Here is a 27,344-nt window from a genome sequence, read left to right as displayed (position 1 = left end):
ATAATAATAATAATAATATAAATAAAATTCGGTAAAAATTCTGTTAAAATCTCAAAAATACCGAATATAGCCCTTATATTGGGACCTATACCAAGACGTGGACCTGCATATGCAACTTTTGTCATAATCCATTACAATCTGCAAATATGAAACTTGCAAAAAATCCTGTAAATAATGTACCTAAAATCATCAAAATACCGAATATAGGGAGTTACCGTTGTAACGGGGCTATACGAAGACCTGGATCTGCATAGACAATTTTCTGTCTCAGGATGTAGTACCTATTGGGAACTTCAAATATGAAATCTCAAACAATTTCGGTGTGTATAGTACATAAAATCGTAAAAATACCAAATATAGGAAAATACTGATATATGGGGCCTATACGAACTGACCTAGGCCTGCATAGAAAATTTTCTGTCATAGACTTTACTTTACGAACTCTAAACACGAAATTTGATACAACTCCGGTGAGTAATGTCCCTAAAATCATCAAAATACCGAATATCAGGGGGTACCGTTTTATGTGGGCAATACGATATTGTGGACCGATTCCAGGTGATAAACTTCTCACAATTCCATTGAAAAATGTGGCTAAAATTATCTAAATACCGAATATCGTAAGGTGCCGTTATATGGGGGATATACGATATCGTAGTCCTATATAGACAATTCTCTGTTAGGGGGTAAAGTGCTTATAAAGAACAATGAGGATTTTCAGACAATTCGATTGAAAAATGTGGTTAAAATCATCTAAATACCGAATATCGGAAGGTGCAGTTATATGGAGGCTATGCGATATCGTGGATCCATATAGACAAGTCTCTGTTAGGGCGTAAAGTGCTCATAAGGAACTCCTTGTGTAGAATTTCAGACAATTCCATTGAAAAATGTGGGTAAAATCATCTAAATACCGAATATCGGAAGGTACCTTTATATGGAGGCTATACGATATCGTGGACCCATATAGCCCATCTTCGAACTTGACCTTGACCGTGCAGACAGAAGACAGATCTGTGCAAAATCTTAGCTTCCTATCTTAAGTCGATTTGACTGTAGCGTGACGGACAGAGCTAGATCGTCTTAGAATTTTACGCTGATCAAGAAAATATAAACTTTGTTGGATCTAAAATTATTATTTCGATAAGTTACAAATGGAATGACGAATTATATAACCTGCATAGTATGTGTAGGGTATATAAATATAAAATATGGTAGGGGAGGGTATAAAAATATATATCGGAACCGAGTTGCACAAAATGGAAACGTATGTTCCGAAATTCACTCCATTTGAGCTCATATTAGCCATTATTTGCACAATTAGGATTGCACGTTTAGGATATATATGGAAGCTATATCCAAATCTTAGCCGTTCTCGATAAAATTTGGCAGAGGTACTTCCGAGCTTTATAAGATATCTAGTACCAAATATCATTGTTGTCGAATGCATATTACGGATGTGAGGGACTTAAAACCAAATCGGATGAAACCTATATATAGGTGTTTTAGTTAAGTAAGATGCGGATTTGCATAGGCAATTTTCTGCCATAGTAGTAGTAGTATCCATTACAAACTTCAAATACCAAATTTGAAACAATTTCCGTGAAAGGTATTATTAAATTGGCGTATACCGAAACAAAGAACTATTTGAATATGGCATGCTGCGAAGACATCAAAATACTTTACATTTTCCAGTGGACCTGTGGAAATGTGAACCCATTTTCAATTCCAAAAATTGTATGAGCCTTTTATACGTTAGGAAAGACAGACAAAAGGTTGGTCTGACTAAATCGACATAGAATTTTATGCTGATCAAGAATATATGTACTTGTAGGGTCTGTTTCGAGGGTCGGATTAACAAAGAACATATACCCTCCGCACTGTGGTGGAGTTTTTGAAACATGAATTAATGTTTTTAAAAGTCGAATCGGCTGATATCGGCCTAAATGCGCAAACAATTATATCGCCCTCTAGAAGAGAAAAACAACACTATTTTTTCATTTAGTCGTTTTCTTTAGCGTAGTGGCGTTGCCAACTCTTTTAAATCATTTCTCTGTCTTTGTCTGTACTAAAGAAATACATGCATAGCGTAAAGCATATTTTTAGGAGCAAAATATTCTTACAAAGGCAACCCAGCATGACATTTGTTGTGACAAAATTGGAACATGCGTAGTAGAAAAATTACGTTTTGAGGGTGGATTCCATGAAAATATGACAACAAAAATCAGCTGTTTGTATGAAAAACGTGCTTCGACGATGTAAACAAATTGAATGTTTACAAACTTTTCCACATGTTTTAAAGAGAACCCTTGTACTACTCATGCGCCAAAAATGAACTCAAAGAGAGCGGGAGAGACAGAGCCACAGATACAGCATCTCCAATTTCGATATCCAGAATCCTGGCTACAGGACATACATTTTTTCACAACCAGTTATCGCATCCGCACCCAAGAATGAACATCTCAAACTCAAAGTAATCCGAGGAAAAGAAGAAATTAGAATTGTAGAAGAAAAAATGTGTATATAGAGAAAAAATTTAGAGGTAATGAAAAATTTCTTAAAATTGAAAAATAAGTTCAATGAAAAAGTGTAATTATTTGAAAACAAAGTGTAAAACATAATGAAAAAATATATGTATATATGGTTATTTTGTAATTTCAATTTTCTTTAAAATAAGGTCATTTATAACCAAAAAAGAAGAAGAAGAAGAAAGAAAAATCAAGGCGTAGTCTCGGCTGTGCAAAAAAAAAAGTAAAAAATTTATGGGAAAAATCAATTGCATTGCAATGAAAAACTAAATTTTAATAATGGAAATTCAGCTTTGAGTTGGAGGTAGAAAATTTCCACAGCTGCAGCTGCTGCTTGTAAGTAAGGGGATTATCAGGGCCACTGCTTTACCAATATGGATTACCTAAAGTCTCCCTTTGGCCTGGGCGTAACCCTGGCTATTGCCCTCTTGACCTGTTCCCTGTTACAAGGTATGTATGGCAGTAGTCATATAATAATCGATTTGTTAATATTATTTAGTTGATTTCAATTATGCCTTTTGGATAAAAAAGCCAATAATGTTTTGTTTTATGATTTTGAGTTTTTTTTTCTGTGGAAATTTTTCTTTCCCAATTTTTGGTTTTTTCTTCTTTGGTTTTGAAAATTCCTTAATCCCCACAAAACTAATTGATTTAGCGAGTTATGTAACAGCTTCCCAAAAAATAAAACGAATATACAGTAAAACTAATGAATACTCAGAAACGACAGAAACAAAAACAACCAGGATGCTAGAGGAAAAAGAAAAATACAGGAAAGGAACACAAAGTAATCAATAAGCGAAACAATGATTTGATTTTTTTCTAAAGTTTTACAAGAAAAACTATTTAAAAAAGAAAACTTTGACAATTTTTTAAAATTTCCACCACCACGTCGACCTTTATCCAGGGGAAAAAACTACAACAACTATGGAACATCAGATCTACACACGCACACATAATCACAACATATTACATTTTCAATATAAATAATAAAAAAAAAACAAAACCAATACATTCACACAGAGTTGTATAGAGACGGCAGGATGTCAAGACAGTTGTTAAGAATAGGAATTTTAAAATTTGCCAAAGTTTTCTGTAAAGCATTCAACTCCTCACAAATGACCTTCGTAATAAACAGCCTTAACCCCCCGCCTCTAACCAAGCCTGCCTATCTGAAGTCGACAAAAATTTTCCTGCATTGATAGTATTTTTTTTTTCTCTTAACTTGCTTGATAAACGAATTAGAGTCAAAACTGAAACTAAACACTTTTTTCACTAAATAAATTTTATTTTTAATTCAATAATATTTTAAATCTCCAGAGATTTCAGCTATAAAGTATATATACAGTTTTTTTTTCAAATTAAAGAAATACCTACACACATATAGTCTTATCCATATATATACTAATACAACAACAATAAAATATAGTATTGTAATCAAGCAAAGTATTTATAGCTTTCTCCCTCCAAAGAAAAAAACATTTTCTGTTTCAAATGCCTTCTTCCCCTAACTCTCTGCCAATAAGCGAAATGAAATGAACAAAACAAAACAACAACGTTAATGCCAAGAACAAGTAAAACATACAAACGCAAACCTTAAGACAAACCAAGAAAAACAAAAATCAAAAAAAAAAAAAAATATGAAAAGAAACTAATCCCAATAATAAGGGTTGCGTTCCGCATACATGGGTATTTACACAACGGTGTAAACTGTGTGTGAGACATGTTTAATAACAATTGAACATATCGTAACAAAAATAACAAAAAAATAAATCTAATGATGTTTTATGCCAAACTTCCATTAGTGATGATGTTAAAATCAGATTTCTGTATCAACAGCCGAATCTTAATTCATACTCCTTCTGATGCCAATCAATAATCATCGTTAAAATGGTTAAAAAAAAAACAAAGATTTCTTTCGTCACAAGGGAATGCAACGTCACAAAAGAAACAAACAAACATGACAAATATAAACTGCTATGTTTTACAACTACATTTACAATTGAACACATTACCTAGAGAATATGCCAAAAATAAACAAAAAAAAAACTCCACTTTAAGCACATTGAATTCACAAAACAGCACAGAATAGGAGTACCACCCCCAACAAAAAAAAAGAAATAATCATAATATTTCCTGCTTGAAACATCAAACAAAACGTTGCCTTTCATTGTACCCTGTTTCAAGTGAAAACCTCCAACCATGACTACAAAGTACAAATTTTCTCCCCGTGTAGATGTAATTCTGCCTCAACCCCTAAAGTATGCTTTGTTTTTAATGTCATCTCCACTACTATCATCGAACGACACATTTTCGTTTATCTAACTCTGAACTACGTTAATATTTTGCTATTTATCACAACTACTACTCCTCTCTATCTCTACTTTGATAAATGCTCTCTCTCACACACTCACACACATATTTAACCTCCCCTGCCACTTTTGAAGGCAATTTAAGTCAAGCTCTCCAAAAAAAAAAAAACCATTAACTCTTCTTGTTATTAATATAGGCGGCACGCACACACACTCACACTCATCTTCCACTTCATTCAACCACCCCCCCACAACACCCCTCCCACTTAACACTACAGCTTTTACAATTGTTTAATAGGAACACTCACAAAACACATTGCATTGTTTACATTTGACTTACACCATTTCTCTTTCCATGCAAACTTTTTTACACACCTACACACACATAAACTTTCTTTTTCTTAATCTCTTTCTCTCTCTCTATGAATGCGGTTTTTTGATAATAATTTCAATTATTCTCTTTCTGTCTCTCGCTCTCTCTCTCTCGTTTACGATTCACGGTCATCGTGTTATTTTTGGGACACTTTTTGCTCTAACATTTTAGTTTAGTTCTCTCATTTATTTCCCAAACTCTTTTAGTATTTCTCTTTCTCTCACTCTGTTGTTGTTGTTGAAGTTACAAAATGTCATTATTAAATGCTAGCAAGTTGTGATAACTTGTTATAGTGTCTTATTTTATGCGGTCTGTTTAAACTGCCAGGTGCACTTTGAACATTGTCATCATTGTTGTTGTTCCACATAACTGTAAAAAACGAAACAAGCCATTTAACCTTCTCTCATTAATAAAAATATAAAAATATTTAATTCATAAAACAGGCACACAACCCATTTATGATTGATCAGGACCTGTATATACTTAGGCTCTCCAACACGATAAATTGCATTGTCATTATTTATTTGACACATGTATAATATGTAAACGTTTATAACAAAAGAACGTTTTCCTAACATAGAAAACCTTCTGCCTAAGAGTAAGGGATCTGATAAAAAAAGGATTTTTAATTTATCATAGGAATATATTAATAAATTTATTGTCCCTCAAAGTAATCCCTCTCAAATGCAATACATTTATAGCAGCGGTTTTTCTCAAATACTCGAGAGAGGTGTCTTCAGGTTTGGGAGAGTAAAAAATTAGCGAGGACCAAGGCCGGTAAATACGGTAGCCGAAAACTCAAAAAACTAAAATATACACATAATACTTGCAATTGCAATTCATGGTTGATTTTTTATAATTCTAATCGAAGTGCTTCGCGCAAACGGCACATAACTTCCAGGAGGTAGTCCTTATTGAACGTACAAGTTTGTGGCAAATACACGTCATGGATCACTCCATTGCAAACGAAGAAAACATTGAACGGTGTTCGCTTTTCTGGACACTTACATAGGAATGACTGAGCCTTGGTTTTAATGTCGTAATCATAAACCCATGATTCGTTACCACTTATGGCCTTGTAGTCGTTTACCATGTTCAATAGCTCTCGAGCGATGTCCATGCGATTTAGGAACTACGTTCGCTGCAACAAATTTTTCGCCTAAACATCCGTACCAAATGCCAAAATCTTCACCAACCTCTCTAATAGTGATTCGACGATTATCCAAAATCATTTTCTTCATTGCTTTAATGGTTTTATCCGTTGGTGGCGTGCTCAGGTGATCAGGAAGAGCAATATCATTGTCATCTTCTCTGCTTTCCCCAACCGAGCATTGAAACTATATTCTGCTCACATTAGGCTCGCCAAATTCTACAGTAAACATTTCAAATGATATTCTACTTTAAATATAAAATTACACAAAATATAATACAGTTTCTTTGATAAATTTCTTCCGAATAGTAAAAAATGAAGTCCACGCCTTTTTATCTGTAAAAAACAAACTGAGAATCCGAAATGGCTAATATTATATTATAACATATAAAAAATAAAATTCAAAATTCGAACATAAGCAACTAACCAGACTACGTATTTTATGGCAAAAATATCTTTCAAAGAAAATGTCAAATGAAAGTGCTGTCATCTCTTGTGATGTGTTTCACAAATTTCAAATTCAAATTTACAAAATTTCAAATATTATAACAAATACTTTTTGAACTCAAAACAGCACAAATTCTTTCCGACAGATCTCTCCATGGCCAGTCTTGATTGCTAATAATTGTTTCTACGGTTGATTTTCGAAAATAATTGAATGAGGCGTGTCAACCAAATAGTTTCAGGGTTTAGAGTAAAAATACCCAATTCACTTAACCCTGTTATCCCAGTTACAAAGAAAGAAAAAAAAAACATTTGATATTACAAAAAATATCCACAAAGCGGAATCATGGTATGAAGAAGGATTCTATCGTTAAAAAAATCAAAATTGAAAAATCGAAGAAGTCCCGACAATGAAGCCGACTTTTTACAATATGAATCTTATTAAAAGAACTCCAAAAAATAATTTAGCAATTTAACGACGGACTGCTTCTAAATTCAGTCAATAAATATATTTTAGTGTGAAATATTCAACGACGAAACATAATCTTTCTAAGTCCAGTTGACACATGCAAAGGGATAAAATTAGAAATCTTATTCAATATGCTGATTTAAGAAATACGTACTACCCAGCTCATTAAAGTTTATAATTACCTAGGTAATATAAATGAAAATATTTTTCATTTTAATATTTTCGAAATTAGCTAGAATGGCGCCCAACTTGGGTACTAAAATAATATTCTCTTTGGAGCCATATTGCAGCAAATGGGGAAGTAAATCAAACAATGAAAAATTAGTACTGCAGTGAGTTAACATCACCGTGGATCAAATCGAATGCTCCCTTTGAAAGGTGGTTCCGATTTATGGTGCCCTATCGTTGAAAGTAGAATATATAGAGTGTTTCGATTGAAATAAGTAAAATACGATTTTGAAAAATGATTGAAAAAAAAAAAAAAAAACACTCTGAATCCAATTTTTCAAATTTCGAAAATGTGTTTTAGAGAAGGAAGCGTAGTTCCTTTTAATCTGCCAAATTTTATCAGATGGGTTCAGATTTGGATATGTCTCCCATATATATACATATTTTCGCGATTTCAAGTTTATTCTGCACCAAATGATTAATATAAGTCCGAATTGATTGATTGATTTTGGCACATATGAACGAATTCAGCCTGAAAGACAATTATATATAGCTAATATATAGCTATAGGTTGCATATATATGTTTTATCCGAGTTTGTATTTGAGTACCTCACACGCGTAAAATGCACTCCACAAAAACGATATATTATCTAAGCTACATCATTGAAATAAGTCTTCTAAATTCTATAGAGATCGTTTCAGATTTGAACATAGCTCTTATATATATTTTCATCCGATTTCATGTTTATTGTGCCTAAAAAGTTTAATATCATATCAGCTCAAATAGCAACGATTTTAATGAATATCGGTTGAGATTCGGATAATATACCTCTCATTTAATAGTTCTTTTCGGTTTTCAATTACATATAACTAAATTAAATTATAATACGCATTCCAAAACGATCATAATTCGTATGATATAATTTTCATACTATCCCCATAAAGACGTTTATTTATGCACTGCGGTGTAGGGCATCATAAAGTCGGCCCGTCCGATTTTAGGCATTTCTTTACTGGTTAAGAGTAGAACAGTGCCAACGTTTATATTTTTAGAGGCCTGCGTAAGCATGTGAAATATTCTCGACACTATATGAAATGTTGATTTTTAATTTTAAAAACTGTTAATAATATTTTATAATGGGTTCAATTAAAAACTCGCCTGGAAATAAACTCTCCACTTTGAAGACTAAAGTATTCAGAATACAAAATTATATCATTCATAGATATTAAAGAGATTGAGGCACTAACATTTAGGCACATCTTTGATTTGTAGAAACCCGATTAAGGATGCAAATATGTATATTCTTTTATATAAATCTAGAAACAAAAAAAAAAAAAAAGCCTGGCGGTAACTAGAATCGGCACAAAGTTTTGTTTGAGAAAAAAAGTTTCCGCACTATTAGCTCACATCATCAGGGCACATTTTACCTAGAGGGCACCAATTTATGTTCGTTATTACGTACATTCAGTCAAATGGCTCTGAAAATATTACAGAATATTATCCATCCAATTTTGGAAACAATTTTCATATAATGAGTTTTAACATGTATTTCCAATGTTATGAATATACAATACAGGGAAATATCAAATTGCTGCTAATATTTAAAGATAAAAATGTCAACATATTGCATTGAATATGTTCTAACATTTAATAGTTAAGAACATAATACTTTTGGACATGGCATAATAATATAAGGTAACCTCATGAGAATTTTTTCAGATTTTGTAAAAAATCAATGCCACTATTAACTTTAAGTTCCGCAAGAGTAATTTAATGACTTTAAACAGGAGGCGAAATTACCTCATGGTCTTTCCTTGCTCTCAAAAGTTTTTCTGTGTGTATTCTATCATCTTTTACATTTCAATATTGAACAAGTATTTTTCTTAAAATAGGAATATGTTTAATATAAAAGTTTTATTCTGCAAAAAATTTAATGAAATAATCTTTAAATGTATTTTTAAATCATATCTGAGCCACAAATAAAAAAAGAAATATCATCGGAGATTTATTAAATGAGGCTACCTTCCGTAATTATGCCATGCTCCTACAAGACAAATAAATCTATAATAGACTTATTAATAACTAAACATTTTTTATTGATTTCAATTGCGTAATTAAAGACTTCGAAACATAGTTTCTTGTCTGAAAATCACAAATACATTCTCGTCTATTCAACGAACCGAAATTAGTAACGTCTTTCTTACTCTCCATGTTCTCAATTCGTGTATAAACACGTGATTAACAAATAAATTTATTTTAAACAAATATCTCTATTTTCAAATCTAAACTTTAACCAAAAAAATAATACTCATTACTATATCTCACTGCGAAATCATAACTCCATAACCCTTGAACACCCTATCCTCCTTTATCATTACCGAGAATTCAAATATAAAAATCCTTATTTTGTTTTAAGTTTCCTTTGATTTGCCCCATTATTACGAAAAAAAAGAAAATCTCATTTGAAATAGAAACAAAAACTAGACAGAAAAGAAAACAACAAAAAATTCTTCCTTTTTGCATCTATATATTATTTTTTTATTCTGTGTACTCTTTTTTTACGTTCAAAAATAAAACCAAAAACAATAAAAAACAAAAACTCTCCATTACCAATCCAATTCTATGATACATACAACGTCGCTTCCAAAAAAACAAACAAACGTAGTAAATGCATCCGAAGATGAAGAGCGTCTGGTACGTGACCTCTTTCGAGGGTACAATAAACTCATACGACCCGTACAAAATATGACACAAAAAGTTGGAGTAAGATTTGGTTTGGCGTTCGTACAGCTAATCAATGTCGTAAGTGTTTGTCAATTACAAAAATTACAAAACTAACAAAAAACAGAAAAAATAACAAAAAAAAATCAAACTCAAAATAAGTACTTGTACTAAAAAGAACCATGCCAATATGTACTAATACTTATTATCACTAATATAATCAAAAACAAAAAACTGCAACACTTTATGCGTTCCAAAACCAAAAGGAATGGAACTTATTTCTTTGTGTTTGTTCGTGAATTTGTTTGTTACGTTTTCCCTGTTTAGCGCAAGAATATACCTAACCCCAAATATTTAGCAAATCAGTAGTAGTGCGAGAATAGTTTTTTGTTCGACATGGTTTTTCTTTGTTTCCTTTGTAAAATATTAGATTTTTAGCTGAATTTAAGTTTTGTTTTTTTTTTTTTGTATAGAATAAAATGTAAATAATACAATATAACTTACTAACATTTAGAGTAGCATTAATAAATATTGAATATTTCTGCTTATGTAAATAAATGAATAAATTAGAAAAAATATTTATTCAAAACAGAATCCTTAATAATATTAAATATATTTTCCGCTTTTGTATAATGAACGTTTTAACTGAAGATGTTTTTTTTTACTGGGAGAAGGTATGGAACTAAAAGGTCAATATACCAGAAAAAGACAGTATCCACCTAATTCTATGCTTGGAATTGGTTAACACAGTTTATCATCGATAATGACCTGTTTATGGGCGAAAATCTCTCCATTGGCATTAATCTCATAAATGTCGCCTCACACCTTTTTATACCCTACACCAGGGTATTAGGTCTTAATGCATTTGTTTGTAACAGGCAAAAGGAAACGAGTTAGACCCTTTGATGATCTTCATAGAATCACATTCTGAGTCAATTTATGCATATCCGTCCGTCTGACCATGTATTTTTATAAACAAAGTACAGTTCGCATTATTGCCCGATCCAGATGAAATTTTGCACAAATCATGTGTTTGGCCCAAGGACGAACCCTATTGAAATTGGAGATAATCGGTAAAAATTTAGATATAGCTCTAATATATATATTCGTCAGATTTGCCTTTTATTGTGCATCAAACATGTAGTATCGGCCCAAACAGTATGAAATTTTGCACATACAACCAAATCAGGCCTGCAAATAAGTATGCCAAATTTGATCGAAATCGCTTTAGATATAGCTATAGCTCCTATATATATTTGTTATTTTTGTCCTCCGCGGCCGTAATATACACTCTATAACAACAATATTTGGGGAAATATATCAAATGCAGCTCAGAAATACCTTTGCTAAATTTTATCGAGATCGGTTCAGGTTTGGATATAGCTCCCATATATAACTTCATCCGATTTATTTTTTATTGTACACCAAACGTCTAATATTTGTCCAAATCGGATGGAATTTGGTACTTAAGACCGAATTGAGTCTAGAAGCTAGTATGCCAAATTTGGGGAAGATAGGTTCAGATATAGCTATAGCTCCCATATCTATTGTTAATCCGATTTGTTATATTTGTTGCCCACAGCCGTAATATGCACTCTGTACAAAATACTTTGTACATACTTTTGAGTGCGGTTAAGGCGCTGGGAAAAAACTAGCAATAAACAATCAATATTCAAAAATTACATATTTCCCAGCCGCCATAAAATACCACATGTGAACAATTCGGTGATCTTGTGCGCTGACGCATACGATAATGTGTCAGATAATAAAGGTTATGACCCACACGCACAGATATCGATGCGCTCAGTAGATGCACAAGACCACTAGAATGAAATGACAAGCAGCCCTGCAATGTTCTCCATTCAATATTAGAATAGATAAGAACAATTGTGTGGCTGCGACTAGGTTAAGATTAGTTTCAGTAGTACGTAAGGAACAAATATTTTAAATAAAAACAGAATTGAATCAACAGCCATACCGTTCGGTTGCTTTCTCTTCTCATTCACACTCCGTAACAAGGATATTCAGGGAAATATATCAAATACAGCTCCAAAATATCTTTGCCAAATTTTAGCGAGATCGGTTCAGATTTGGATATAGCTCCCATATATATCTTTATCCGATTTCAAATTAATTGTGCATAAAATTTTATGTGGAGCTTTACAAAATTAGCAAAGTGGTGTAGGGTATCATAAAGTCGGACCCGACCGACTTTAAGACTTTTTTTACTGGTTTTTGTATCAAAATGAGATTATTATAAGTTTTTTGGTTGCGAACAGTCATGTGAATGTTCCGGGAATATACCAAACAGAATAAAATAAAACTGTCATTATTTGAAAATATCTATTTAATTGTGTAGTGGGAGTTCGGTAATTGTTGCTGTTTAAGTTATAAACAAGTAAAAAAGCTGTAAGTTCGGCCGGACGAATTTGGCAATTCTCAAAAACAAAAAAAAATCCGTTAAAAATTCTGTTAAAATCTTAAAAATACCGAATGTAGCTATTATATTAGGATCTATACGACGACATGAACCTGCGTAGGTAACATTTGTCATAAGCCATTACAATATTCGAATGCGAAACTTAAAAAAAAATCGGAGAATAATGTAGCTAAAATCATCAAAACACCGAATATTGCGAGGTACCGTTATATGGGGGCTTTACGAAGAGGTCGACCTGCACAGACAATTTTCTGTCGTAGGCTGTAGTATCCATTACGAACTTTAAATACCAAATATGAAACAATTCCTGTAAATAATGTCGCTAAAATCATCAAAATACCGAATATCGGGAGGTAGCGTTATATGGGGGCTATACGAAGACATGGACCTGCACAGACAGTTTTCTGTCTTCGGCGATACTATCCATTTTGAACTTCAAATACCTAATTTGAAACAATTCCGGTGAATAATGTCGCCAAAATCATCAAAATACCGAATATCGGGAGGTACCGTTATGTAGGGACTAAATGAAAACGTGGACCTACATGGCCCATTTACAAACTTAACATACCTACTTAACCTACTGGCGAAATAAACATGTGTGCAAAATTTTAGCTTTCTATCTCAATTCGTTCGAAAGATAGCGTGATTACAACAGACAGACGGACATCGCTTTTAGAATTGTACGCTGATCAAGAATATATACACTTTGTTGGGTCTGACATGAGTATTTCGAGGAGTTACAAACGGAATGACATAGTATGGTGGAGGGTATGAAAATAAATGCTTAAGTCTGGAGTAAAAAGAAATGTTTCCTTCCAATAACTATTGAGGAAGTGACTTCCACGATTCTCAGAAGTAATGCTGTATGCTCTATTTAGTCATGCTTAAAAATATCGCGGGCGTGGTTCATCTCTTCCTGAAGGATGCTCCTTCCGGGGTGAAAAGAGATATCAAACGCGATGATTTCTACGACTTCTAAGTGATTTGCGAGATATTTTTTGGGTAGGACTCTACAGCTGGGTAGGACTCTACAGGGTTGCCCATATTCGACGGACCCATGTTTTTTTCGGCCATTTCGATGAGTCTTTGGGCCGAGGCTTGTCCGCAGGGAGCAAATGCAAATCAATGCGAATAATCCGTTGTAAAGTGGACCGATGTTCTTGGGGACCTCTCAACACTGGCTCGTACGGCAGCGATATTCTCGGCCGATCGCCTTGGTCGACTTTTATATGGCCTCTTTGGATTAGAAAGAGCCTTACCAGTCGAACATTTTTCGTATAAACGCTTAATGGTGTTCTTAGAAGGCGCACTTCTCACATTTTAAAAGCACGTTGAGTTTTAACAATTGACTTCTTCTGTTGAATGTAAATTTCAACTATTTCAGAGAGCTCGCGTGGCGTGTATTGGTTCATTGTAAAAAATCTGCTTGGACTGACGCTTCAAACGCGGTATGTCATTAAGCGATGTGAAATCTCTGTCAAAAGTTATGGCGTTGCCAGATGGGTCCGTCGAATATGGGCAACCCTGTATATACGGATATTTATCAAAAAAAAAAAAAAAAAAAAAAAAAAATACATTGTCATCTAAAAGAGTCTTAACTTTTCAATATTGTGTTGGATTCGTAATAACTCGGAAAGATGTACACGAGTTTGAGTTGGTCAATGTTTACAACTTTATTTGACGGTGGTTAGCTTTTTATACCCTACACCACAAGGTGGTCAGGGTATTATGTCTTTGTGCATTTGTTTGTAACAGGCAAAAGGAAACGAGATAGACCCATAGTTCCTTTTGATGATCTGCATAGAATCACATTCTGAGTCGATTTATGCATGTCCGTCCGTCCGTCTGTCCATGTATTTTTGTAAACAAAGTACAGGTCGCATTTATTGTCCGATCCAGATGAAATTTTGCACAGATCATTTGTTTGGCCCAAGGACGAACCCTATTGAAATTGGAGATAATCGGTCAAAATTTAGATATAGCTCCCATATATATCTTCGTCCGATTTGCCTTTTATTGTGCACCAAACGTGTAATATCAGCCCGAATTGTATGGAATTTTCCACATACAACCAAATGAGGCCTGAAAATATGTATGCCAAATTTGATCGAAATCGGTTCAGATATAGCTATAGCTCCCATATATATTGTTCATCCGATTTGTTATTTTTGTCCACCGCCGCCGTAATATGCACTCTGCAACAACAATATTTAGGGAAATATATCAAATACAGCTCAGAAATACATTTGCAAAATTTTATCGAGATCGGTTCAGATTTGGATATAGCTCCCATATATAACTTCAGCCGATTTACCTTTTATTGTGCACCAAACGTCTAATATTTGTCCAAATGGGGTGGAATTTGGCACATACAACCGAATTGAGCCTAGAAGCTAGTATGTCAAATTTGGTGAAGATCGGTTCAGATATAGCTATAGCCTCCATATATATTATTCATCCGATTTGTTATATTTGTTACCCGCAACCGTAATATGCACTCCGTAACAACGATATTCAGGGAAATATATCATATACAGCTCAAAAATATCTTTGCCAAATTTTATCGAGATCGGTTCAGGTTTGGATATAGCTCCCATATATATATTTATCCGATTTCAAATTGAAAATATTTACACACCTAAAAGAGAATATAGAAGACAATTATATAAGCAGAAAGATTCATTAAAATGTAAATAAAATATTTTTACTAACACCAATTTATATAAGTTCTAATATATATAATTTAATTTAAAGTAAAAACCCTTAAATGCAATGTAAAATACATGAAATACATTTAACTAACTTACAAAAAAAAGAAACAGAAAAATACCTCAACTAATGTTAACAAACTAATCCTAGAGTTAGTGAATGACTTGAAGTTTTGTTATGAATTTGAATCACAAACTTTTTTCTTGATTCTTGCAAAAGATAACGATCACTGATTTGTTTTTTTTTTTCTTACAAACTTCTTCTTATTTCCTCTACTACTACTACTACTTCTTCGTAATAATTCTCACACATAAACGATAATCGAAAAAAAATCACAAAAATCCGATTCAATAAAATTAAAAAAAAAAAAACTAACCGAAAACAATTTCTCACACCTAATAATTTTTATTCGATTCGTCCCAAAAAACAAATCTCGAAACAACAATCCACACACTCACACCAAAAATAACTTTGAATTATCGTTCACTTGTCTTCGTACCCCCCGTCCTCCAACAACTACAAACACACACACACATAATTTCTGTTGTTGTCGTTGTTAACTTGAAATCGAATTAACCAAAAATCAAATCAATCACAATCAATTTTTGTCACAAAAATCGCCACGCGTGACCCCTTCACCACGACCACTACCACAACTACTAACTACCACCACTACCACCACCACCACAACCACCCACACCATGACCACCACCTCGACAGAATGAGAAAAATCAAATTATGAAATCAAACGTTTGGTTACGTTTGGTTTGGTATGATTATCAATTACAATGGGACGAAGCTGATTACGGCGGTATTGGTGTACTGCGTCTGCCGCCCGATAAGGTTTGGAAACCGGATATTGTGTTGTTCAATAAGTGAGTACATTTGCAATTGTCATCATTATCATATGCAACATACATACATACAAATATATTACATATCACTACTGAGAAATAGTTAGTCAATAGGGATAATTGTTAGTTAGATATAGATTGGGTGTATTAGTTGGATTCACTTTTAATGAGGGTATATATTCCGGGAATTGGCTTAAAGGGCATTTGGTATAGAGATTAGCGGATAAGGAATATATGTCCGATAGCTCTGTATAAACTTGTCTTCTAGGAAAAAAATTGAAATTTAATATCATATAATAAAGGTAAACTACTAAGAAAGCTGTAAGTTCGGCCGGGCCGAACTTTGTATACCCTCCACCATTTGGTACAAATTTGGCAATTTTCAAAAAAATAAAATCCATTAAAATCCTGTTAAAATCTTAACAGGCAACTTTTGCATTAAGCTATTACAATATTCGAATGCGAAACATGAAAAAAATCTGTTTATAATGTTGCTAAAATCTTCAAAATTTCGAATATCGGGGAGGTACCGTTATATGGGGGCTATACGAAGACGTGGACCTGCACAGACAATATTCTGTCATAGGCTGTAGTATCCATTACGCACTTCAAATACCAAATTTGAAATAGTTCCGGTAAATAATGTCGCTAAAATTATCATAATACCGAATTTCGGGGGTACCGTTATGTGGGGGCTATAAGAAAACGTGGATCTACATGGTCCATTTTCTGTCTTAGGCTGTAGTATTCATTACGAACTTCAAATATCGATTGTGAAACAATTCCGGTAAATAATGTCGCATATCGGGAGATACCTTTATATGGGGGCTATATGAAGACGTGGACCGGCACTGATAATTTCCTGTCTTAGGCTGTAGTATGCATTACGAACTTCAAATAACAAGTTTGAAATAAATTCCGGTGAACAATGTCACTTGAATCACAAAAATGCCGAAAATAGAGAGGAACCATTATATGGGGGCTATACCAAAACGTGGACCTACATGGCCCATTTTCAATAGCAAATGTCTTGCAGACATAGTACACATTTGAGTGAAATTTTATCAACCTACTTCATTTTGTTCAAAAGCTGGATGATTTCCACAGACGGATAGACGGACGGGCATTGCCATACTATGCTTGATTGGGACGAAGTTTTTATGCCCTCTATTAATAAACAACCAATATTGTAAAATAAGCTCTTTTCAAATTCTAAAGAGTTTTTTGGGGCTTTGACCATATGTTAGGGTCCGAAAACATAGAGAAATGAAGACCGGCCTTTGGTTAACAATTTTTGATAGAACCTTCATAATACCCACAAATAGGGCTAACCCTTATATGAGGGAAATTTCAAATTCTTGATTATTGAAATTAGTCACTATCTTTAAACTCCAAAAAGACTGTGGTCCATTACATCTAGAAAAGCAGCAAGTTTGTCCATGCTGAACTTTGATGGAATTTTCAAAAAAAAAAAAAAAATGCTGTTATTTTGGGGCCAAAATAAAAACATGGACCTGCATATGCAATTAATGTCATAGGCCATATTCGAATACGAAATTTGTATCAATTCCGGTAAATAACCTCACTAAATTCATCAAAACTCTGAATATTTGAGGGCACGAGGACCTGCATAGGTAATTTTTGGCTGTAGGCTGTAGCACCCATTAGGAACTTCAAATTAGAAAATTTGAAACAATTCCGGTGAAAAGTGTGACACAAATCATCAAAACACCAAATATAGGAAGGTACAGTTATATGGGGACAATACCAAAACTTATACCTATAGTGACAGTTCTAAGCAAGGATGTTTCTTACATAATGGAATATACCAAAACGTGGGCCTATATCGCCCATGTTTCTAAAGAGTAGTTGATTTAAACATGTTCGTCTGTTGAAATTGAGATAGAGTCCACATTATTTTAATTATAGCTTTGGGATTTACCCCAAAATGTTGTAGTTTGTCGTGGATGTTTGGTACCTCTCATAACGGAAACTCTTTTCGATATTTTGAAGGCTTTAATTGCCATTTCTAACCAAACCTGCAGGAATTTGTCATTTCGGGTTCTTAATAAATGACATATCTTTTTGTAGAACAATTTCAGAATAAGTTCACAATATATTGTAGTCTGCATACAGCTTTACATTTCGATTTTATGTATTTGAAAACTTGTACTTATATTTTTCGACCCAATTAATCCCAATTTGACAATATAGTTTTTTAGATGATGTAAACATATATATAAATATACAAGATCAACAAGTAAAAAAAAACCTTAAGTTTGGCTGGGCCGAAATTTCAATACCCTCCACCATTAGGTAAAAAAAATTATAAATAAAAATATCAAGATTCAAACGTGTTCCACTTTAATATGCAAGTACCAGTGAGATCGGTTGAAGAATGGGGTTAAATTTAAAAAAATAAAAAAAGGGAGTGGAACCTTTATATGGGGGCCATGACAAAACGGCAACAATTTTCTACTTCCAGGATTGTTTATCATCCGTGGAAAAATGAGGCTAGGATCATCAACATTTGCATATCGGTGGGTACCGTTATATGGAAATCTTGGACAAATATGCCCAATGTTTTAACAAAGTTGTGGAACGCATTATGAACTATAAATAGCGATTTTGAAACAAATCCGAAATAAAGCATGGCATAAAACGTTAAAATACCGGATAGCTGTATATATCCGATATTTTAACGTAGGGGGCTGTAGTAAAACTGTTAATATTAATTTTGACAAAATGCCGTCGAAAAATTTGGTAAAAATTATCGAAATACTGAATATCCGAAGATACCGTTACATTGGACCCATATTAAAACGGCGACCTATACAGACATTGTTCTGCCACCAGAGGTAGAATGCGTTTAGAACTTTTAAAGCCGATTTTGAAGTAAATCAAATAGAAAATGTGACTTTAATCGTCCAAATTCCGACCGTTATATGGGCGCTATAGAAAAACGTGGATTATTTTCTGTTACCGGTTCTAGAATTCATTACGAATTCATGGACAAATTAGTAGGAGAATGAGGCTTTAATCGTCAAAATATCGAATATCCGTAAGTACCGTTATATGGGTGCTATAGTAAATCATGGACCTATAGAGATTATATTCAGTCACCAGACCAGATTATACATTATGGTGCCCACGACGAATAGTTAGAGGTGTTCCAAGGTGGAGGGGATAGACAAGTTTCTTGAAGAATATAGGACTTTCCATTCCCAAATAGTTCAACAATTTGCCCACAAAAAAGGCTGAATGTTCGGACTGGCCGAACTTTGAATATCCTCCACCATTTGGAACAAATTTGGCAATTTTCAAAAAAATAAAAAAAAAGTTAAAAATTCTGTTAACATTTTAAAATTACCGAATATAGCTGTTATTTTAGGGTCTATACGACGACGTGGACCTGCATAGACAAATTTTGATATAAGCCATTACAATATTCAAATGTGAAACTTGAAAAAAAAATCGGTGAATAATGTAGCTAAAATCATAAAAATACCGAATGTAGTGAGGTACCGTGGCTATATCAAAACGTGGACCTGCTCGGACAATTTTCAGTCATAGGCTGTAGCATCCACTACAAACTTCAAATACCAAATTTTAAACAATTCCGGTGAACAATGTCGCTAAAATCATCAAAATGCCGAATATCGGGAGTTACTATTATATGGGGCCTATACCAAAACGTGGACCTGTACAGACAATTTTCTGTAATATACTGTACTATCCATTATGGACTTCAAACACCAAATATGAAACATTTACGGTGAATAATGTTGCTAAAATCATCAAAATACCGAATATCGGGAGGTACTCTTATATGGGGGCTATTCGAAGAAAAGGATGTGCACAGACAATTTTCTGTCTTAGGCTGTAGTATCCATTACCAACTTCAAATACCAAATTTGGAACAATTTCGGTCAATAATGTCGCTAAAATCATCAAAATACCCCATATCGGGAGGTACCATTATATGGGGGCTATACGAAGACGTGGACCTACTTAGCCCATTTTCAAAGTCCTGCAGACATACTATGCATTTGAGTAAAATTTTATCAACCTACTTCATTTCGTTCAAAAGCTAGAGTGATTTCCACAGACGGACTAATGGATAGGCGGACGGACATCGCTAAATCGACGTAGAATTTTATGCTGGTCAAAAATATATTTACTTTGTGGGGTCTAAAATGTATATTTCGTTGTGCTACAAACGGAATGACAAACTTAATATACCCTCCATACTATGGTGGAGGGTATAAAAACGAAATTTGAATACGAAAACGTGGATCGGCATGGCCCATTACAAACATAACCTGGCTACTGGCAAAATACACATGTGTGCAAAATTTTAGCTTTTCTATCTCAATACGTTCGAAAGATAGCGTGATTAAAGCAGGCAGACGGACGGACACACATACAGACAAACATCGCAAAATCGTCTTAGAATTTTACGCTGATCCAAAATATTTATACTTTGTAGGGTCTATCATGAATCCTTCGAGGAGTTACAAACGGAATAGCAAAGTTAAAAAAAACGAATAAAATCGCCATAAAAGCTCAAATTTGGTGTCTTGTAATATTTATATCGGACCTAAGTCAGTAGCGGACATGGAAAATATTGTCCCTCTGTCCCCTAAACCTAAAACGTCAACACTTTTCGCAAGAATATGTTATGGTCCAACTTTCATAAAATAAGGGATTATTCCCTAGTTCTCTTTCTCTCTGACGGTATACAAACTAAGATCCAGAATTTCTTAGGTTTATGTTTTTAAATTATGGCCCACACTCTAGTAAAGCTTATTTCTGGCTTTCAAATTTGTTAGAACATCAATTTCTAGAATTATAAAGAGCGAGATCGTCTGCATAGATTCTGAAATTTTTCGAAACAGTAAGATTTTGTTAAGATTTTTGAGACATTTGCAGAGTATTTTAGGGTTTAAAACAGGACTTTTCATGATATGAGACAATCATTTAAGTGCGACTTTAAAAGTTATAATTAGCTGTTGTAGGGAAATAATTAATTCTGATAATGTTCCGTAATCTAGAAAAAATATAATAGAGAAATCTCAGACTCACTTTACTATAACCCTCCATTTCAAAGTTAGCACAGGTCACCTCATCAAGAAATCACTCACATGTTAGATATCATGCTAATTTCGAGATGAAAGAAATATCTGTTTTCCAATGATAATATTTACAGCCTTTAGAGAATTGTTTTCTATTTATTCCCACCCCCTTTTTCAAACACACATCTAATAAATGATAACATTCTTTCTCCCCCGAACTTTGACCACCCACTTTCAAAAACATTCCAGTGCTGATGGTAACTATGAAGTACGCTACAAATCCAATGTCTTGATCTATCCAACGGGAGAAGTCCTCTGGGTGCCACCGGCCATTTATCAGAGTTCGTGCACCATCGATGTCACCTACTTCCCATTCGATCAACAAACGTGCATCATGAAATTCGGCTCATGGACCTTCAACGGTGATCAGGTCTCATTGGCGTTGTACAACAATAAGAATTTCGTGGATCTCTCGGATTACTGGAAGTCAGGTACATGGGATATTATTGAGGTGCCGGCCTATTTGAATGTCTACGAGGGAGATGGCAACCATCCGACCGAAACGGACATCACATTCTACATAATTATCCGAAGGAAGACTCTCTTCTATACGGTGAATTTAATTTTGCCCACGGTGTTGATTTCATTCCTGTGTGTCCTGGTATTCTATTTACCTGCCGAGGCTGGTGAAAAGGTAAGAAATGCTCCTAAGCGATGTTTGCGACGGACTTAACTTTTAATGCCATGCGATTTGTCATTTCATTCAAGGTGACCCTGGGTATTAGCATTTTGCTGTCACTGGTTGTGTTCCTGTTGCTGGTATCGAAAATTTTACCGCCGACGTCGCTGGTGCTGCCGCTCATTGCCAAATATTTGCTCTTTACTTTCATCATGAACACGGTGTCCATTCTGGTAACGGTGGTCATTATCAATTGGAACTTCCGAGGTCCGCGAACACATCGTATGCCCAATTGGATACGTAGAGCCTTTCTGCAGTACCTACCGGCCATTCTGCTAATGAAACGTCCGCGCAAGACACGACTACGCTGGATGATGGAGATGCCTGGCACCAGTGCTCAAACCTATCCCACTGCCTATGGTTCACCGGCAGAAATGCCCAAACAGATTAGCGCCATTGGGGGTAAGCAGTCGAAGATGGAAGTTATGGAATTGTCAGATTTACATCATCCTAACTGTAAGATTAATCGTAAAGTGAACAGTGGTGCCGATTTGGGTCTGGGCGATCATGGTCGGAGAGAAAGTGAATCATCGGATTCGATATTGTTGTCGCCGGAAGCGAGTAAGGCCACGGAGGCGGTCGAATTCATAGCTGAACATTTGCGAAATGAGGATCTCTATATACAGGTGAGAAATCGGTATAGGATTTATGATATTACCAAACGAGCTCTATTCCAAAAGAAGACCTAGAGCTCTTATAGCTCTTTAAAGAGAAGAACTTTAGCTCTCTTGAGAGAAGACCTATAGCTCTTCTGAGAGAAGACCTTTAGCTTTTCTGAGAGAAGACTTTTAGCTCTTCTGAGAGCTCTTCTATGAGAGGACCTTTAGCTCTTCTGAGAGAAGACTTATAGCTCTTTAAAGAGAAGAATATTAGCTCTTCTGAGAGAAGACCTTCAGCTCTTGTGAGAAAAGACCTTCAGCTCTTCTGAGAGAAGACCTTCAGCTCTTCTGAGAGAATACCTTCAGCTCTTCTGAGAGAAGATATTTAGCTCTTCTGACAGAAGACATTTAGCTCTTCTGAGAGAAAAACTTCAGCTCTTCTGAGAGAAGACCTTCAGCTCTTCTGAGAGAAGACCTTCAGCTCTTCTGAGAGAAGACCTTCAGCTCTTCTGAGAGAAGACCTTCAGCTCTTCTGAGAGAAGACCTTAAGCTCTTCTCAGAGAAGACCTTTAGCTCTTTGAGAGAAGACCTTTAGCTCTTTTGAGAGAAGACCTATAGCCCTTCTGGGAGAAGATCTATAGCTCGTCTATGAGAAGACCTATAGCTCTGCTGTGAGAAGACCTATAGCTCTGCTGTGAGAAGACATATAGCTCTGCTGTGAGAAGACATAGCTCTCCTGGGAGAAGACCTATAGCTCTTCTGAGAGAAGATCTTTAGCTCTTCTGAGAGAAGATCTTAGCTCTTCTGAGAGAAGATCTTTAGCTCTTCTGAGAGACCTTTGGCTGTTCTTATTGTTGAATTTTGCAGAAGACCCATATCTCTTCTATAAGAAGACCTATAGCTCTTCTGTGAGAAAACCTATAGCTCTTCTGTGAGAAGACCTATAGCTCTTCTGTGAGAAAACCTATAGCTCTTCTGTGAGAAGACCTATAGCTCTTCTGTGAGAAGACCTATAGCTCTTCTGTGGGAAGACCTATAGCTCTTCTATGAAAAGACCTATAGCTCTTCTATGAAAAGACCTATAGCTCTTCTATGAGAAGACCTATAGCTCTTCTGTGAGAAGACCTATAGCTCTTCTGTGAGAAGACCTATAGCTCTTCTGTGAGAAGACCTATAGCTCTTCTGTGAGAAGACCTATAGCTCTTCTGTGAGAAGACCTATAGCTCTTCTGTGAGAAGACCGATAGCTCTTCTGTGAGAAGACCTATAGCTCTTCCATGAGAAGACCTATAGCTCTTCTGTGAGAAGACCTATAGCTCTTCTGTGAGAAGACCTTTAGGTTTTCAGAGAGAGTATCAATAGCTCTTGTGTGAGAATACATAAACCTATACATCTCTAGCTCTATGACTTCGTTAGGTCCGACAATCCTTCAGTGCGAAAAATTTAAGAGATATCTTTGACCCATAAAATATTGTCATTCCGAAACTAATATGTTTCTCTCTTTCAGACTCGTGAGGATTGGAAATATGTTGCCATGGTTATTGATCGACTGCAGTTATATTTGTTCTTCATTGTGACCACTGCCGGAACTATTGGCATTCTTATGGATGCTCCACATATCTTCGAATATGTCGATCAGGATCGAATCATCGAAATCTACCGAGGAAAATAGATGAATTTTAAACCAAAAGCTAAAAGAGAACTTTTTAATATTAAATTGCCAAATAAGTTAAACATTGCAAAATGCAACAATAAGGTTTAGTAAGGAGAAAAAGGAAAAACAAACAAATTAAAAATATAATTGAGAATAGAAGAAGACGAAAATGAAGGAGAAAATTTAACAATAATTGAAATTTTTAAAATAAGTAATAGTAAAAAAATAAACTTCCATTTAGAATATAAACAAATGAAAAAAATAATTGGCCCAATACAAAATTTACCGCATTTTCATAATTGAAACGAATAAATAAAATTAATAAAACCGGAAAATGTAACCCTGCCCTTACGTCACAAAAAAAAATGGTAGTTTTAAAATAAATACCATTTTGAAAGAACAACAGAATTAACAATGAATTGAGAACCAATCCAAAGTTTTTAATAATACCCATTAATGCAAAACTTAGAATCTATTTTTACTGCTAACAAATTTTGTAAAACTCCAAAAAACCAGCCAAAACTATTTGGCAACAATTTCACCAACCATCAGTAATTAATTTTTTTTTCTCAAATAATACTTAATTTATTATAATTATTAATTTTTATGGTTAATTGCATTTAGTTAAGCCGACGACCCTCACTTAAAATAGTTATTAAGAGCTTGAACAAACCGATAATAATTGACACGAAATAAATGAAGTAAGAAATTTGCTATTGATAACCAACCGATCAACCAGACTTAAATAGGCAAAACAAACTGAGATTTGTGAAGTAAACGAAGAAGGCCAAAAATACATTTTTTTTCATTTTTAACAAAGTTGTGAAACCAAAAGAAATAAAAAAAAAAAAAAAACAGAAGAGAAAAGAAACAATGAATCGCATTGGAATGAATTGAAATCGTAATAAAAAGTCAAAGTTGAAATTGCGAAACAAAGGCGTTTTAATTGGTATTATTGTGCGATGTGAGGTTGTATGGTTGTGGTTTTTATGTAAATTCATTAAGAACAAGAAAAAATCATATTTAATTCGGCGGGCCGTAATCTTTTTACTCTAACCGAGATGAAAACTTTATTTTCCATCCTCATAATTTATAAAATTAGGATGTTTTCTTATATGGGGCTCATAGCGAAATTATATTTTTTGAGAAGAATCAATCTATTCATATCGAACACGAAATGTCAAATTACAGCTTACATTACAGGTTGAAAAATTTAGGCCGAAACGCTATATACAGAGTGAGATTAAAAAAACTGCAACCAACTTCTGACTGCTGTCATTTCTAAGCCACTCGTCCGGCAGCTGTTAAAATTATTCCAGTGACAGTTCATTATATAGTTTGAAAGCGTACATAAGCATTTTGGTGAGAATTTTCCAGAAAAAAAGTTATTCGTGATGGAATTCAAAACCCCAAAGGGGCTATCGTTAGAGCACTCCAGCATTTTAATATGAATAAATCGTTTGTGTCTCGTACCATAACGAGCGATGGTACGAGACACAAAAGATTTATTCACATTAAAATGCTGGAGTGCTCTAACGATAGTGATACTGGTAACGTAGCCCGACGTCAAGGAAGGATGGAAGAAAACAGCAACATCAACAGAAATGGTTCGAAAAGCAAAGAAGCGACATGATCGAAACCCGGGTCGCCGTGGCCGCAAAATGGGTCTTGAGCTGAACATATCGGAATATTCCATTCGGCAAATATTGAAAAATGAGCCATTGAAATTCCAAAAAGTGCAAAAACTTACACCGCAACAGAAAGAAAGTAGACTCAAACGAGCTAAGAGTTGCTTCGCTTGGCCGAAAGTGGCGAACTGCCGAATTTGGTTTTCTGCGATGAGAAAACATTCGTTGTCCAGCAGTTTGTAAGCCAACAAAATTATCGTATTTACTTGCCAAAGAAGTCAGCTGAAAGTGTGCACCTTCGGTTGGCCACCAGAGTGATCGTGTGGGCCGCCAAACAGCCGAAGGTCGCTCTCCGCTCGTATTAATCGACCGTGGCAACAGAATAAATGCCGAATATTATCACGAAAATATTCTGGAGGGTACGCAAACATTTTGGACGCAGTCCTTGGACATTCCAACATGGCTCAGCAGCATCGCACTCAGCACGCGCCACCCAAGAATGGTTACAAAATGCAGTTCCTCGCTTCATTTCCAGCGGACACTAGCCACCAAAATCTCCGGATACCAATCCGTTGGACTATTGTGTCTGGAGTATTTTGGAAAGAAAAATACCAAAGTGTCGATCACCGAAAGCAAGTGCTTCGCCGGGAATGGGACAAAATACCGCAGAGCAACATTCGGGCAGCGTGTGACGGTTTCATTGGCCGTTTGAAGGCCATAATTCGTGCCAAAGGTGACCAATTCGAACAAATCTACACTTATTCTAAAATTTGATGCTGTTTCCGATTTTTTTTTCTTTCATTCAATAAAATTTAACAAAAATGTAAAATTTATGGCGTTTGACTTTGTTGCAGTTTTTATACCTTCCACCATACTATGGAGGATATATTCATTTTGTCATTCCGTTTGTAACTCAACGAAATAATGATCTTAGACCCAACAATGTATATGTATTCTTGATCAGAGTAAAATTCTAAGAGGATTTAGCTACGTCCGTCTGTCTTTCTGTCTGTCCGCCTGTCCGTCTGTCTGTTGTAATCACGCTATCTTTTGATCGAATTGAGATAGAAGGCTAAAATTTTGCTCACATGTTTATTTTGGCAGTAGGCGGGTTAAGTTCGTAAATGAGCCATGTTGGTCCACGTTTTCATTTAGCGACATTATTTACCGGAATTGTTTCAAATTTGGTATTTGAAGTTCGAAATGGATACTACAGCCATACAGAAAATTGTCTGTACAAGTCCACGTCTTCGTATAGCCCCCAGGTATAAAGGTACCTCCCTATATTCGGTATACTGATGATTTTAGCGACATTATTCACCGGAATTATTTCAAATTTGGTGTTTGAAACTCGAAATGGATACTACAGCCTGAGGCAGAAAATTTTCTATGCAGGCCCACGTCTTCGTATAGCCCCCATATAACGGTACCTCCCAATATTCGGTATTTTGATGATTTATGCGTCATTATTCACCGTAGT

The 27,344-nt window shown here is 34.8% G+C and overlaps 1 protein-coding gene across 1 annotated transcript; it reads left to right on the top strand.

The window, feature by feature from the left end:
- Nucleotides 1–2,435: 2,435 nt before the first annotated feature.
- Nucleotides 2,436–24,355, top strand: LOC101894375 (acetylcholine receptor subunit beta-like 1). The gene is made up of 7 exons (XM_005180112.4): nt 2,436–2,542; nt 2,678–2,978; nt 10,109–10,245; nt 16,037–16,191; nt 21,495–21,939; nt 22,014–22,610; nt 24,090–24,355. Exons 2-7 carry the CDS (start codon nt 2,903–2,905, stop codon nt 24,252–24,254), a joined length of 1,575 nt encoding a protein of 524 aa, XP_005180169.1. The 5' UTR covers nt 2,436–2,542; nt 2,678–2,902; the 3' UTR covers nt 24,255–24,355.
- Nucleotides 24,356–27,344: the final 2,989 nt, after the last annotated feature.

Source organism: Musca domestica, unplaced genomic scaffold (genome assembly GCF_030504385.1).
Source record: "Musca domestica strain aabys unplaced genomic scaffold, Musca_domestica.polishedcontigs.V.1.1 36, whole genome shotgun sequence".
Taxonomy (NCBI): Eukaryota; Metazoa; Arthropoda; class Insecta; order Diptera; family Muscidae; genus Musca; species Musca domestica.
The sequence above is the reverse complement of the archived record's forward strand: the minus strand, read 5'-3'. Positions and strand labels throughout refer to the sequence as shown.